Source organism: Pinus tabuliformis, chromosome Q, assembly GCF_031772625.1.
Source record: "Pinus tabuliformis cultivar Carrire ecotype Pingquan chromosome Q, CPIR1, whole genome shotgun sequence".
NCBI classification, from domain to species: Eukaryota; Viridiplantae; Streptophyta; class Pinopsida; order Pinales; family Pinaceae; genus Pinus; species Pinus tabuliformis.
Window position 1 is genome coordinate 964,612,307 of NC_142296.1, and position 15,266 is coordinate 964,627,572.

At 36.8% G+C, this 15,266-nt stretch overlaps 1 protein-coding gene across 5 annotated transcripts in view; it reads right to left on the minus strand.

Annotated features, from left to right (window-relative positions):
• Positions 1 to 12,110, minus strand: part of LOC149222688 (oxysterol-binding protein-related protein 1C-like) — a 450,258-nt gene extending 438,148 nt beyond the window's left edge. For 3 of the 5 annotated variants that reach the window (XM_089385583.1, XM_089385580.1, XM_089385582.1), the window contains exon 1: positions 11,281 to 12,109. In XM_089385583.1, coding sequence (XP_089241709.1) covers positions 11,281 to 11,595 — 315 coding nt within the window. In that variant the 5' untranslated portion in view covers positions 11,596 to 12,109. Of the gene's footprint in view, positions 1 to 11,280 lie in introns of all 5 variants that reach the window. The other 2 variants (XM_089385581.1, XM_089385584.1) reach the window with 1 other exon arrangement.
• Positions 12,111 to 15,266: the final 3,156 nt, after the last annotated feature.

The window sequence follows — 15,266 nt, forward strand, 5'->3', positions numbered from 1 at the left end:
CAAAATTGAGCAAAATCGAATATTCCAATTAGCCAATATTCCTAATTAGCCATGGCTAATTAGGAATATTACAAAAAGGGTTGAGGCTATCCAGCAAATCCCATTGCCGCACAATATTAAGTCTCTTCAATCCTTCCTCTAGAAGATCAATTTCCTTAGAAAATTCATTCCTAATTATGCAAAAATTGTTAAGCCCATACAATGTTTATTGAAGAAAGATGTTAAATTTGTGTGGAAAGGTGAAGGTAAGAAGGCATTTCAAGATATTAAGGATGCTATAGATAAGGCTCCTGTCCTTGTTAGTCTGGATTATTCGAAGGAATTTATGATCTTTTCTTTTGCTTCTAAGGATACTATAGTGGGTGTCTTGCTGCAGAAATGTTTTAAAAAAAAAAAAAGAGGGTCATGAGCAACTAATAGCCTTTATGAGCAAATCTTTGCAGAATTCAGAGCTGAATTATAGCATCATGGGAAAGCGGGCCTATGCCTTAGTCAAATCCCTTAAGCATTTCAGGACATATGTGGGTTATTCTAAAGTTATTGCTTTTGTTCCGCATTTTGCTATTATTAACGCAAACTGATTGCTTAGGGACTCATGCCAGATGGCTAACCAAAATATAGGAATACGATCTGGAAATCAGGCCAACCAAGCTTGTAAAAGGCCAAGGATTAGCTCAAATGTTGACTGAGGGTAATGAAAGGGCATTGGACTTAGTATGCCAAAATTGCAGTTTCCCCCGAGCTTCAAAGGTTGGGAGAGACCGAGTGTTATGGGGATATAGTTTATTATTTGACAAATCTTAAGTGTCCTGAATATCTGGTGGCTCACAAAAGAAGATCCCTCAAGTTAAAGGCGTCCAAGTATTGCATTTTAAAGGATGGCCTTGGATGGAGGAATCTGGATGGGATAATACTCACATGTGTGGATGAAAATGAAGCTAAAAAACTTGTCACAGAGTTCCATGTTGGGTTTTTTGGTAATCATTTTGCAGCAAAAACTACTGCCCATATGATCTTGCATTATGGGTATTATTGGCCTACTATCTTCGTGGGCGTGCATAAGTTTGTCAGCAATTTCCCACAATCTCAACTTTTCACTGGAAAGCAAAGATTGGTCGCCTTGTCTCTCAGCCAGTTGTAGTTAAGGCCCCTTTTCAGCATTGGGGATTGGACTTCATTGGTAAATTCAATCAGAATTCTAGTAATGGCTATTCATGGATTTTGACTGCAACAGATTACTTCACAAAATGGGTTGAGGTCATTCCCACTAAGCATGCCACTGAGAAGGTTGTCATGGATTTCATTGAAAACCAAATCATTACTTGATTTGGTGTCCCGGCTAAAATCACAACAGACAATGCCAAGGCTTTCAGTTCTTTCGAGTTCTCATCCTTTTGTTTCAAGTATGGTATTATTCTATCTCATTCTTCGAACTATTATCCCCAGGGTAATGGTCTCGCAGAATCAAGCAACAAGAATCTGATAACCATTATCAAGAAGATTGTGGGAGATAACAAGCGGTCTTGGGACAGCAAGATCAAATATGCATTATGGGCTGATAGAATCACAAAGAAAAAGGCTACTGGAAAAAGTCCTTTTGAACTCGTTTATGGTTAGGATGTGACTTTACCAGTTCATCTCAAGCTTTTGGCTTATCAGCTTCTTCAACACTTTACTGACAACAAGGATACTGAGCAGCAAAGAATGGATCAAATCATGGAACTTGATGAGACTCGCGGGATTACTTTTGATAACCTTTCTAAAAGTCAAGCCAAAGTGAAGGATAATTTTGATAAATCATTTCAAAACAAGTCTTTACAGGTTGGGGATATCGTACTGCTATGGAATCGAAGAAATGAAAAGCCTGGCAACCATGAAAAATTCGACAGCCTATGGCTTGGGCCTTATATCGTCAGAGGAATTGTTGGAGCAATCTCTTTCCATCTAAGTACCTTAGAAGGTGAGCCTTTCGAAGTTGAAACTACTAGCAAACAAAAAAATGCTCAAATTGTACTTCAAAGATGACATATGATGTCATAAGGCATCATTTGTATTGTATCTCTAGCCCTACTCTCTTAGATAGGATTTCAATTATGTCATTAGTTAGTTTCCATTTCATGCATTTATATTTTATGTCTGTATGTTTCATTGCTAGAATAAGTTTTCTATCCCAGCAGATGATCTATATATTCGATGATGTATACATGATGATTTCGATTTTGAACGGATATCTACATGATGTTTCTTTGTTTTCTTGGATACAGGATTCTAGATTCTCACATTCCTTCAGTGAAGCAACGTGTCCCCAAGTAGAGCCAGATGTTGACCAAACTTGTGTCAACAATCCGAGAAGTAGAGTACAAGGAAGTGCACAAAATTTTTCGAAGATCAAAGTCATCATTCAACATTAATTTTGTCATTGTAAACCCAAATTCTGCTTTTATTATTGTAAATGATTCTAGTATGACTATAAAGCCATGTAACAACACCTAGGTAAGCCTATGATTTTTCTCAAAGGATTTCATCCTAGGGAGTTTTTTGACCTCCCCGAATTATGTGTGTTTGTAAACATGCATAATCGGTAGAGTTTTTGTTAAAATTGGCAACTAGGGCCAAACTCCATGTCGGTCATCTTATTTATGGCAGTCGATATTTTTCTTGGATCCCTCTCATCGAGAGGTGTAGGATTGATCTAAAGATCATCCGATTCCGATAAGTATTCATGGAGTTATGAATTTATTTGTGTTATAAGACAATTCGTCAAGGTCGGCCAGCAACCAAATAAACCCCACATGTGCTCAACGTTTTAGTATAAAAAGAGGTGACTTGATTGTCATTTGTACACACACTTCACTCTTGATTTCTCTCCACTTGTTTTGGGTTTTAGTGGAAGAGAATTCTAAGAGGAGGAAGCCCTAAACTCAGCTCTAGAAGGAGACCCTATTTGTTGTAAAAGAAGGATGCCCTAGCCGCAGGTCTTGTGAAGGTTTGGCCGCAGTTCAAAGGGAGATCTAGCATGGTGAAGGAGGCCTAACAACTGACCCTAAACGCAGTTATACGCTGTTTGAGACAGCCCTTAAACGCTGGAAAAGAGGCAGTAAACTCACTACCCTAACCAACAAAGAAGGTAGGGACAACGTGGGTGGTTTAGGGCTGTTAGAACCTCTAGGTGATTGCATGGAGGGTTGTTCCATGCTACAAAGAGGCCGAGTTAGGTAAGGAGAATTGCGGACTGTTTGTGGGCAGCTTTAAGGTAAGGGTGATATTGTTTGGTTGGCTAATAGGTGACAGCAATCCCTGTGGTAGGCTGCAGGCCTTGCCTAACTAAAATAGGGATAGCGTGGAGGCTTCTTGGGCTGAAAAGTACCCAAAACAGTGACACAAATGGAGGAGACCCTCCCTTGACAAGGCCACAATTTTTGAGGGATGTTTTAGGTGACTGTTTGAGGGTTGTTGTAGCACATGGGTGCCCTAACGAGTCACAGTAAGGAACAACAGCAAAAACAGTCTTCTACACCTCCTATCTACTGTAAGAAAGAGACATTGTTGTGTTTTAGGTGCACATCTTGTCCGCTGTCCTAAAGACCAGTGAAATTAAAGAGAGAGGTCTCTTCAGATGAGGAGATCCTATCTGCTGTCACACAAGGTTCTTATCAGTAGTCTAGACAAAGGAACTGCTACCCGTACCTAGCTCCTATAACACACAGATCAGCATTGTGTGTTTTCTAGGACTGTGGGATCATAGTCTATCTAGATAGATAACATTGTGTGGCAGCTACTAAGGCTGTGTGGCAACATGACTAAGGCAATATGGTAGCATGACAGTGTATCAAGGTGCAGCATATGTGTATCAGGGTGTGCAGCACAAGTGTATCAAGGTGCAGCATGGTGTATCAAGGTGCAGCATAAGTGTATCAAGATGCAGCACAAGGGGATGCAGCATGATGGGCACAGTAAGGTACAGTTTGAAGATGCAACACAAGGGGATGCAGCATGATGGGCACAGTAAGGTACAGTTTGAAGATGCAGCACAAGGAGGTGCAGCATGATGATATGGTGCAGCAACATGATGTGTGCAGCATGATGATGAAGAGCAGCAAGATGGGTACAGCATGATGAGGTACAGCTCAACAGTGATGCAGCATGGTGCAACTCTGTGATGATGGACATGGTATGATGGTGCAGCACTATGATAGGGTGATGGAATCACATGAGTCCATATCAGTTACCTCACGAGACATCTTCTTAGAGAAGATCTATGTTCTTATCTTGTCAAGTCAAAGTGTTGACTTCTGTTGTAAATGTACTATCTCTCTCTCTCTCTGTTGAACTATTGAAGAACATATAAGAAGAATTGATCAAGGGTTTCCCCACATTGGGGTTTGTCCCTAGCTAGCGCCACATCTTGTGTCCTCTTGTCTTGGCTTGTCTTCTACGATTTATGTTTATGTTCTATCTGTAGTTTACTTTAATGCTGATGTGATTGCTAATTTGGAAAAGATATTGAGCTAACTGTGAAAATTGAAATATATTGCTCTTAGCATAGAACATACCTAAACTTAACAGTTTTTCTCCCAGATATACCCCAAAGCTAGGGTGGAATTCATTGACAAAGACTTAGGTGAGTCCTAGTGTTTATCAAGTCTATGTATTTTTCATACTAGATCATACTGTGTCCCAAAATTGGGTAATGTATTAAGAGTTTATGTCTAAATGTGTATTTCCCCTTCTAAGGGTTGAATTAAATTGTAATATCTTGATGTAAAAAATATTTTAGTGCATGGCTACTCATGGTTAGACACCATGGCTAAAGCATTTGAAGGTGGAAAAAATAATTAATCCTCTCTTGGGTCTTTTGATTAATTTTTCTAGCAAAAATAAAAAGAAAATAATTAACCAAAAAAATAATTATTTGTGAGTCAAAAATAAAGTGGAAAATAATCAAAAAATCGTGGGTCAAAAAAGAATTAATTTTTGGAGGTCCTCCAAAAAGGGAAAAATGGATTTTTTAAGAAAATTTGACCCCTTGGACCTTGGTGGTTAAGTCAAAGTGAATTTTTTGAGGATATTAGTCCAAAAGATTATTTTTTGGATTAATAAAAAAGGGGTTTTAAGAGAATTCTAAATTTTCCTCAAAAATAAAAATCAACGATGGAGATCAAATTATTTTCAAAGGAAGATCAATGAATGAGATTATTTTAATGTGGATCAAGCCAACTAGTCGTAATTTCCACTTGGAGTAGTTTTCTTCTCTCATTTTTTATATAAGGAAGCTATGAAGCTCCTCATTTCATCTTTGGATGATGTAATATGTAATGCATGTACTAAGCCTTGCTCTGTTGGAATTATGTTTCTCATAATAGAAAGGTTTTGGGGTTTCAATTCATTGTGTTCTTTTATCTGTTGATTTGTGGTATGTGCTAGTAATTTTTCATGTTCTATATTATATGCGCTTTATAAATTGTTATTTCATTTGTTGCAAGACAGAACATCTATTGGTACAAGTATCTTGCCTTCGGTGTTGGGTTTAGATCTATACCCATAGATCTAGATCCCTCATGATCTAACAATTCATCCTTTAAGTTTGAATAGAGACCTACAGGTACGCTAGCCTTTGGTCTCCAAGTACACAGACTGTGGAGAAAAATTGACCGTGTTTGGATTCCAAGCTTTCATTTTGCAGGGTACTTTGCAGAAGGGTTTGGGTCGGTGATCCATTTATATACATCATTTATTTTAAAAATCTCCCAAAAAAATCTAATCTCTCTCTCTCTTGTGCTATAACGAAATATGCATGCTATTAAGAGCTAATTTACTTTTGTAAATAGTGTAAATAAATTGTATATTATTTTCTAGCTATTGTATTATTACACTAACCCTCTTTTGACTTTTGTATAGCACTTGGGGTTTTGGGGTTTTTAAGATTTCTTGTATATATTTGGGGTTTGGGTTCTTTTATTTCTCATTGTGCAGGGGATTTTCTCACACCATTAAAGGAGATCAAATGCTTTTCTGTGAAGAAGCTAGCCTAAGGGCTAGGGTTTTAAGGGTTTCATAACCTAAGGGAGTCATCTAAGCGATTTGACAAGGGTTTTCAACATTTTGAAAGTGGATCTAGGCCTAGGAGGGCTAGATCTACCCTCCTAGCCTCCTCTAGCCTCAACGCATAGCCAGAAGAAGGAGGTTGCAAGCATAGAGGTAAAATTTGGATGATTTTATGGTGAATTTCATAGTTTGAAAGCTAATTTCCTTGTGTTGCAGGGATCTAAATTACTTTGGAGGCCTCCAAGGCCTGGCCAAGGGCACCTCCAGCCTTGTGCAGGTCGTTCGCAGGCTATTTAGCCCTTATCCTCTGGTCTGTATCCCTTCTAAGGGTTTTCTCCTCCAACCGCAGGCCTAACTAAGCCCTTTCTCCCTTCCATTAGCCTTTTTCTTGGTGCCACGGGCCCATAAGGCCTCATCCCCTCTGTCGCGACCCTTATTTAGCCCTCCTTCCTCTGTTGTAGGCCTTCTAGGCCTTGAATCTCTAATCCATGGCCTTTTAGGCCCTTAGAACCCTAGGTTGAGGCCTCTTCTAGGCCTTTTCTCTCCTCACTTCCCTCTCCTAACCTTCTAGCCCTAGTGTTAGCCTTCTAACCCTATCGTTGCCCTCTCCTAGCCTTCTTTCCCTAGCCCCATCTCTCCTTGACTTGTTTTTGTCATAAGCATTGGTTTTTGGTACTAATTCTCTTGTTTTGCAGGCATTGGATTGGTTTTATCTTGCTAACAGTGGTGGTTGCAGGTAGAGCTACTCATTGAGGAGTTTTAGTTCACTTGGAAGCCAAGTTTGTCATCTACAAATGCCATTAGGCCTAGTTGTTTGGCAATCTAAACCCTACCCTCTCATCTTTGTTTCACTACAGTTCTGAGATATATTATTTATAGTGGCATATTCATGGTCTAAAGCTCTTAAATGCACCCTAAAAAGACTCTAAAATAACCCTATAATCATCACATATCTAACTCTAAGTGGTTGAACTAATCATTATAATTGTTGTCTTGCTGGTCACTCTTTGCATTTCGCATCATTGGCCTAATTTTGCATCTCAAGGTTTGCATATAAGTGTTTTCTAATATCTAATGAAATTGTGATCCAATAAAATCAACCTCATCGTGAAGAGATCTAATTGCATATCTTGTTGTAAGAAGCTTGAATGATTGCTAACGCTCTAAAGTTCTATTGATATTGCATGTGTATCTTGTCCTTTCTCTTGTTACTTTTAGAGCATCTTGCTTATTGTAGAACAATGTGTCTAATTGCTAAAGTGATATACTATTGTTCTTACTCCTTATTGTTATCATTTAAAGAACATTGAGATTGCTAATTGATAAAATCACTTTATACATCTTTTGAGCATTCCTCATCGTCTCACTTGGTTTCTAATTTAAACATCGAATTGGTGCTTCTTGCTAAGTCATTGAATAAATCTTGTGATTGGATAATCAATTGGAAGTTGCTTGTCTCATTGATTCATCGGATAAATTGGTTTTGAAGCACTTTAATTTACAAATCAAGTGGTTCATTGGCACTTTTGTTTAATGAGATTCGTTCTTGTAATTTCACTCTAGGTACTCCATTCATGCTCTTGTGTTGAACACTATAAGCATCAGATCTTAAGTAATTTAATTCGAAGTACTCAAGGGCCACTTAATAATCTCACTTAAAGCTATCACTTGTATCTTGCATATCATTCTAGGATTAAGTGTGCATTAATAAATTCACCTCCAAGCATAAGCTTGGTTGAAAGAAGATAGGACCACCTTTCTCACCCCGCTTACGAAGTTTAGACCCTCACTTGTGGTTAACACGGTCGCCTTGCAATCGTCAAGGCCACAGTCCCTGTAGCACCGGAGGCACTCGAGTGGCTAATCCCCAAGGTAGGTATCGTTCTAAGGCCATAGCCTTCTTCCCCTAGGTTTCTCTCCACAACCTACATTTGAGACTAACTTCAAAACAGTTGAGAGAAAGGATTCATGTAGAATAGGCAATTAATCTACAATTAACCAAGAGTTTGCATTTCACTTAGTTCTAGTTGTCGCATCTCATATAGGATAGTTTTCATCCTAGCAACAATTGTTCATCCGGTAACTTGGAAATTAAACTATATTGTGCAAGTAAATTGACTCCTAAGGAACTGGTCTTTAATTGATAATTTTGATAAATCTAATCAAGTTGTGCTAAATAATTAAACTTGACCAAGTTGCTAAGCCATTTCGTTGTATCTCCCGAATTCATCATTTCATCCATAGGGACTACCACCCTTAGCCTACTATAGGAAGACAACTTAAACAAAGAGGGTCAGGATCAGAGATACAACCCCCGCCCTAAGGGTTGGTGCATTGACGTGTACAATTTGAGCGACAACAATTCCAATGATCAAAGCTTACAAGGTAACTACACAGTCTATTGTAACTTAGCAGTTGTATGGTAAAGAAAATACTACAAAAAAGAAGAAGTATAACCTGCTGAAATAAAAGTATGGTTTGTTGAACAAAGAAGGTAGCGGCTACTATTGTACAACTATACAATGTTGTTGTTGTATGGATTCCTTCTTGTTGTTTGGTACATCAGATCTCCACGCACTTTCTCCTCTCAAATACATTCTCCTTCTCTTTGTATCTGCCTCTCTCAAATGTTATCATGATTCATGAGTGTTTCAACTTGTCTCATCTTCTCCCATTTTATGCTTTAAGAGAGATAACTAAGTGTTTCAACTTGTCTCATCTTCTCCCATTTTATGCTTTAAGAGAGATAACTAATCTCCTCAATCCTAGCAAATAATTTCCCATACCTTATCAACTAATTTCCTTAATCCTACCAACCACCCTATCTCAAGAATGAGGTGTATGGATAAGATTAGAACATATCTAACACATTAATATTTTATAATTTCTAAAATATTTCATTTAGATTTCTAAAACTAGAGGAATATAGGAAATTTGACTTTCACTTGTATTTATTCAAGTGAAATTACAAGATGGTATTATTTCCCATCTGTACTAAGTGGTCACTAGAAGTTGTCTTGAACTACTTCTCACATGTTCACACATGTGCAAGAGGATCCTACTCGAGCTATATTTCTTGACATAGCAACCAAGGTGACGTGCTTTATAACAGCCCTAATTTGGTAAACAAAGTACTACAAACTTTGTGAAGGAAAGGACTTCTCTAAGGGGAAGCTCCACAACCAAACCAAACCAAACCAGCAATGGCTTTGCCTAAAGGTATATTAACTCTGGCAATCCCAATCTGCAATGAAAGATGCATACCAACACATGCCAACAATACTTGCCACACATAACAAAATTGTACAACACAATTAATCATAATACCTTTATTCCAATGCTTGAAGCTTCATTGACAAGTTATTTCATTCAATCAATCTCCCAATTGCAAATGAAGAGAGCAAAATCTTATGTAAGTTTTAGCTCAAATCTGTCATAAAATAAAATAAGATTTATTTTCCTATATCCACCTTTCTCTCCAACGAATAACAATGAATTTGTAACCTCTACAACTTGAATTTGTAATATTATCCTTATTTAATTAACTTCAATAGACAAGTCAACAATAATAAAATATGGAGTTAGCTACAACAACCATCTAAAAACAGACCCAAGAGAAGAAGGCACCCCCTTTGTTAAAGAGATAGATCATGTCAAGGCTCCAAAAGTAGCAGGTAGATACTTATCTACTTGTGCAAGATGATGTGTTACATGTGCAAGATATTAGGACGACCTCCATGATGTAGCTGTGAATGAACTCCACATGTGGACAAACCAAATAGATATGCAAATAACCAAACTCATCCACATGTTTGGCCTATAGACTAGGTCACCCCATAAAGTATAATGTGTCACAAGTCAATAGTCTCCATGTGGCACATGTGCATCATCCCAAGGTAGAAGTAGTGATAGAGGACCAGATAGATGCTCATATAGTGTGGATGCTATCATGGAGAAGTGTGCAATACGAGCTCATCCAAATGCATGTATAGTTATGCAATACAACTCCTCAAGTGGACATCTCAAACACCTGGAATTAACACATGTGCAAATAGTCTCCTCAAGTCCCCCTCATGGAAATAGATGGCCAAAAAAGTGGCACACTCAGGATCAAATGTGCCAAATCATCAAGCTCAAGCTACAAGATGTATGTAAGAAATCCTCCAAGTAGCATGTGTGGCTCCAAATCATCAAAGCTCCACAACCTCCATATGCATGTAACAACTCTATAGCCTCGATCCATGAGAACTGCCTTCACATGTGTGCAAGTAATGGAGTGCTCCATGTGAATGAGGTATATACTATAAAGTCATCAAAAAGCACAATGTCAACATCAAAACACAAGGATGAAGCCAAACACTCTAATAGTGGAGTCAAATGTGCAACCATGAGTCGGTTGGCCTCTCCATCCATAGCATAGGTGCCTGAAAAAACATGAAGAGGTGGAGCACTCCATGAAATCATGTGTCTATCCAATAAAACATTACCTTAAGATCTTAATAGACACTAGAAAAGCCACGGCTCTCTTGCCAGAGGTGCCGTGTGATCCATGCTCCTCCAATTTAAGTGTATATCGCGAACATAAGATAAGATGTTCAATGCATGGTAAACACTGAGTAGAAGTAGGCATTAACTATTACCAATGACTGGTATTACCCAGATAAGATGTTCACTGCATGGTAAACACTGAGTAGAAGTAGGCATTAACTATTACCAATGACTGATATTACCCATGGAATCGACAAGATTGGACACATGATATGATTATGTTCGCAAGTCCCCAAGCAGAGTATACAAGGAACAACAATTTATTCACTGGCATGCGCGTGAGGTGTGGAGCAAGTTTATAGACGGGCAAGGCTTATAAATAAGAAACACAGCATAGAGCAATCGTAATTAGGTACTGGTTAAGAATGAAGTATGGTGCGAGAGCTTATGACTCCAGTGACAACCTAGTCGTGCATAGGGCGGACTTGCACAATACAACTAAGAATATATCATTTTCATAGAAACAACCTTCATCGGTACCTAAATATGAAACTAGTCAATACACTGGAAGAATGATACACGCAGCACGGAGACTACGAAGACTAAGAGTAGGAAACATGTGATGATTCCACCGGCTTTATTGTTAACATCGTAATATTTTTGTAAATATTATTAAACAGAAATACAACCGAAAAGCTAAAATGAATGTTCTACAATGCGGAAAACAATTCAGAGAAACGGAAATACCTTGATGTGAACCTTTCCATAATCTTTAGGATATCTCTTTTCCTCGACGAAGTGATAATTTCTCTGCTTTCTTATCAGCTTCTGTGATTCTTCTCCAATAATGCGAACCCCTCTCTGTGTATCTTGACTTACGTAAATCTTATCCGGGCCATGGATTTTGTAGTAAGAAAGAACACCATCCTGTAATGTAAACCATCGCGGCCTCCAGAATTTGCCAAAATTCACCCATTTATAAAGAATTCCGGACACATTAAGGTACTCTGAAGCGTCGACCACCGCTTTGACACCCATTTTTTCTGCTGCAATTTTAGACATTTCTTCCGTATCGTTTAAACGACAATGGATAGCATGCGAATCGTCATGGATACCACCGCGGGAAATCGATTACAGCGGTTACGCATCGATCACTACAGATTTATCCGGCCCTTGCGCTGATGATTACTGCAGAGATTTCATCATTCGCTGGAATAGAAACACCAATTATGGCGATTTCCAGGCTTCCTATTCACTTTATTTTTGAATTTCAAACATCTTTTCATCGAAATTTGAGCTCTTGAATATCATTATTTTTAACACTTCGAAGAATTGTTTGCCGCAGCTTGTTTCAAAACCTCATAAACCAGATAAATGTCAGAGAAGAATCATTGAAAGAAAGAAAGAAAACCCCGACGAATAGAATTGAATTCCGATAAACAATTGAACTGTCACGGGCGTAGGAAGCGAATGCAGGAGTAAAGCAATAATTTATTTAATAAAATTTCCCTGGTCACAAGGACAGGGGTTTGAAATTGCATTATGGAAGCAATACCAGTACGATGGATGCGTAGTGTCCCTGCTTTGCTTTGCTGTGCTAATCACCGGAAAGCACCGGTTGTCAGATTCGTTTACTGATTTGGCCGGTCAAATATGCTGGTTAGGTCTCTTTTCGTTCTTCCAGCTGGGTGTGGCTGTTGGCCGCCAAGTATTGTTTCAATATTTCTTCAGACCGCCTTTTCCCGTACGTGTTTTTTTTTTAATTGTGTATTAGAAAAATAATTAAGGGATATTTAATTAACTTAATTGTATATAGTTCATGGGGCTTTGGATTGATAGTGAATGGGTGTATTATTAAAGCAAGGATAGGTCACTGGTTCAAATTCACTCCTTGCTATAGGTTACTGGTTCAAATCCCTGTAAGTGCTTACTTACCCAAAAAAAAATTAACTATTATATAAAAATTAAATAGTCCATCAAAATTGATAGGTATCAAAAAAAATTGTCATTTAATTTATGAATTATATACTTTTATAAATTTGTGAAGTTAGGATATGTACAAAAGATTTAGAATTTCTTATATTCATTAAATAAGGAATATTTTTAAATTATTAAATTTATATATTTATATTTTTAAATGTAAATTTTGAAAGTTTATTTTAAAGCTTAATTTAAATATAGTTAATTGAAATTTGTTGTGAGGTGATCAATTAAAGTTTTTATAAGAAAATAGAAATGAAAGTAAAAATGTTGTGTTAAAATGGTGTTTTTTTAAGCAACTTACTTAATTTGTTGTAATGAAGCTTTATAACTTTATTTTTTGGTAATGTTTCGGTCAAATTGATTGGAAAAACTTAGTTTCAAGTGACTGAGATGTCAATTCCAAGAAACTTATTTTGCACAATCATTTGTCTTCTACAAAGTTTATGGGGATTATACATGATTGGTATAGAGTTGAACCCAATTGTGTTTGTGGCATTGAATGTAAGGAATATGGAATAAAAATTTTATTATTATCTCGCAAATTTCTTTTGCAAGTTAATTAATATCTATGAATAATAAGCAATAACATTGTTTTACTATTAATTTAACAACTAAATTATAACTAGCACGGTTGTATAACTTAAATCACTAGTAACTAGAGATAAATATCAAAATGCTTAGTTTCTACTCAAAATACTTCTTAAAGCATTTCATATGGTCAAAAAAATCAATAAAATAATTTAAATTTAATAATAAAATATATCATTAGCTCTTTTCAAATATTTTCCAAATATTATGTGTTTGTCTATGATTTGTGATTTAGTCTTAAATTGGCTTAGTTTGACACATTCACTTTGAATAAAACTTGGAATTTGTCTATGATTTGTGATTTAGTATTAAATTGGCTTAATTTGACACATTCACTTTGAATAAAACCAGGAATAAAGTTGCAATAGATTAAACCGCTTTAACAAAATTCACACATTAACTTTTTGCATGGTAACTGAGACCAATCTTTTGTGTTTGGTTTGAGGAAAGAAGGTAAAATAGCTTTAACAAAGCGACCAATCTTTTGTGTTTGGTTTGAGGAAAGAAGGTAAAATAGCTTTAACAAAGCAATTGAAACAGATGAAAAATTGAAGACTAAACTCTCATATATGTTGAGCAATCTCTCCTCTACAACGACTTGAAGCGGGATCTGGCACTTCAAAGTGGGATCCTCATAATACCCCCACTAATGAGCACTAGTAGAATTAGTTTGGATCCCATACCCCAACCCCTACACCATAGAATTTGAATCCCCTGAAATAAAATGAAGGGCTCTAGTGCATTGCATTGAATTTTCTCACCATTTATCAATAGAACTTTCTTAATAAAAGTAGGAAAGAAATGTTCGCATTATTCTAAAAACTAATTATTTTTTACTAATTTAATTATATTTTTGTATAATTGTTGTTTCAATGGAAGAAAATTATAGAAAGATGATGAGAAGAAAATAAAGTCAAATTAAAATTTACATATATATATATGATTAATAGAATTGGAATTAAAATATATATATATATATACCTTTTTAAAATTTCTCATCTTAAATTGAAAATACGGAGAAAAAACTACACCCATAATTAGACCTCAACCAATCATCTTACAAATAAATAAATTTAAATAATAATAATAAAATAACAAAAATTGAATTTCCAATGTTAAAGTATGGATAAGCGGTAAAACTAAATGTGCCTTAATTATGTTTGAATTTTCACTTTCACTTTATTTTTCATAATATTTTTTTTTGTAAGCTTAGCGGATCATTTCTATTCCTTTTCAAAAAACAAATACGGTGTACATACACATCCAACAGCGTTAGATGGCCTCAACCTGCCCACTAAGAAATCAAGTTTGTTGGCCATCTAACTGTATTGTAAGCCATCCAAAATTTAAAGGTTCTCAAATTGTCTAGCAATGCAATATAAGTCTGAATATCCTTATTACTCCTAATATCTATATAGCTAAAACAAAGATAGAAAGATTGTAAAGCCATCATATGAACTACACAAAATTTTCACAAAACATGACCATGCTAATCATCCAGTTACTCATCAGAGGAGTCAATAGGCGTCAGATCTTTGGCACTGGAACCTGACAACTCTGTCTAAGGAAGGCAAGGGATGTGCTTCTCAATCTGGCTGAGGTGAACATTTTGGAGTTGGATTTGACGTTGGATCAATTGAAATTCCTTGTGAATTTCCTAGAGGTCTGAATTTGGTTTGGATGGCCCAGCAAAACTAGACACAATTGCTTTTGCCACTATGTTCTTCATAAGCTAGTATAAATAAACTGTCTATTGGAACTGAGTGTATCTTCCACGAGAGTGACCAAGGTCTTGGACTAAAGACTACCATTCCTCTAGGTCCAAATTAGTGTTCTCATCTTGCTTCTTTAGCTTTGTTTCCCAACTAGATATCCATTGACAAACATGGGGAGGCGTATTGCAATGGTATGCTTGAGCAGCTTCCCAGGACTTCCCCACATTACCACGACACCCTTTACCCCTGGCTAGTGAAGGTTAAGCATACCAGTGATCCTTTTTTGAGAAGAGGGTTGAGCCATAGGAATGGCTTGTAGATCACACAAGGGTTACCGAGACCAAAACCAAAACCAAAAAAACAAATACCAATCGTCTAGGAGCCCAACCAAGTAGATACCCGGCCGCAAAGAGGTTGAAAAGCATGAGAGCTATACCAGGTCAGAAA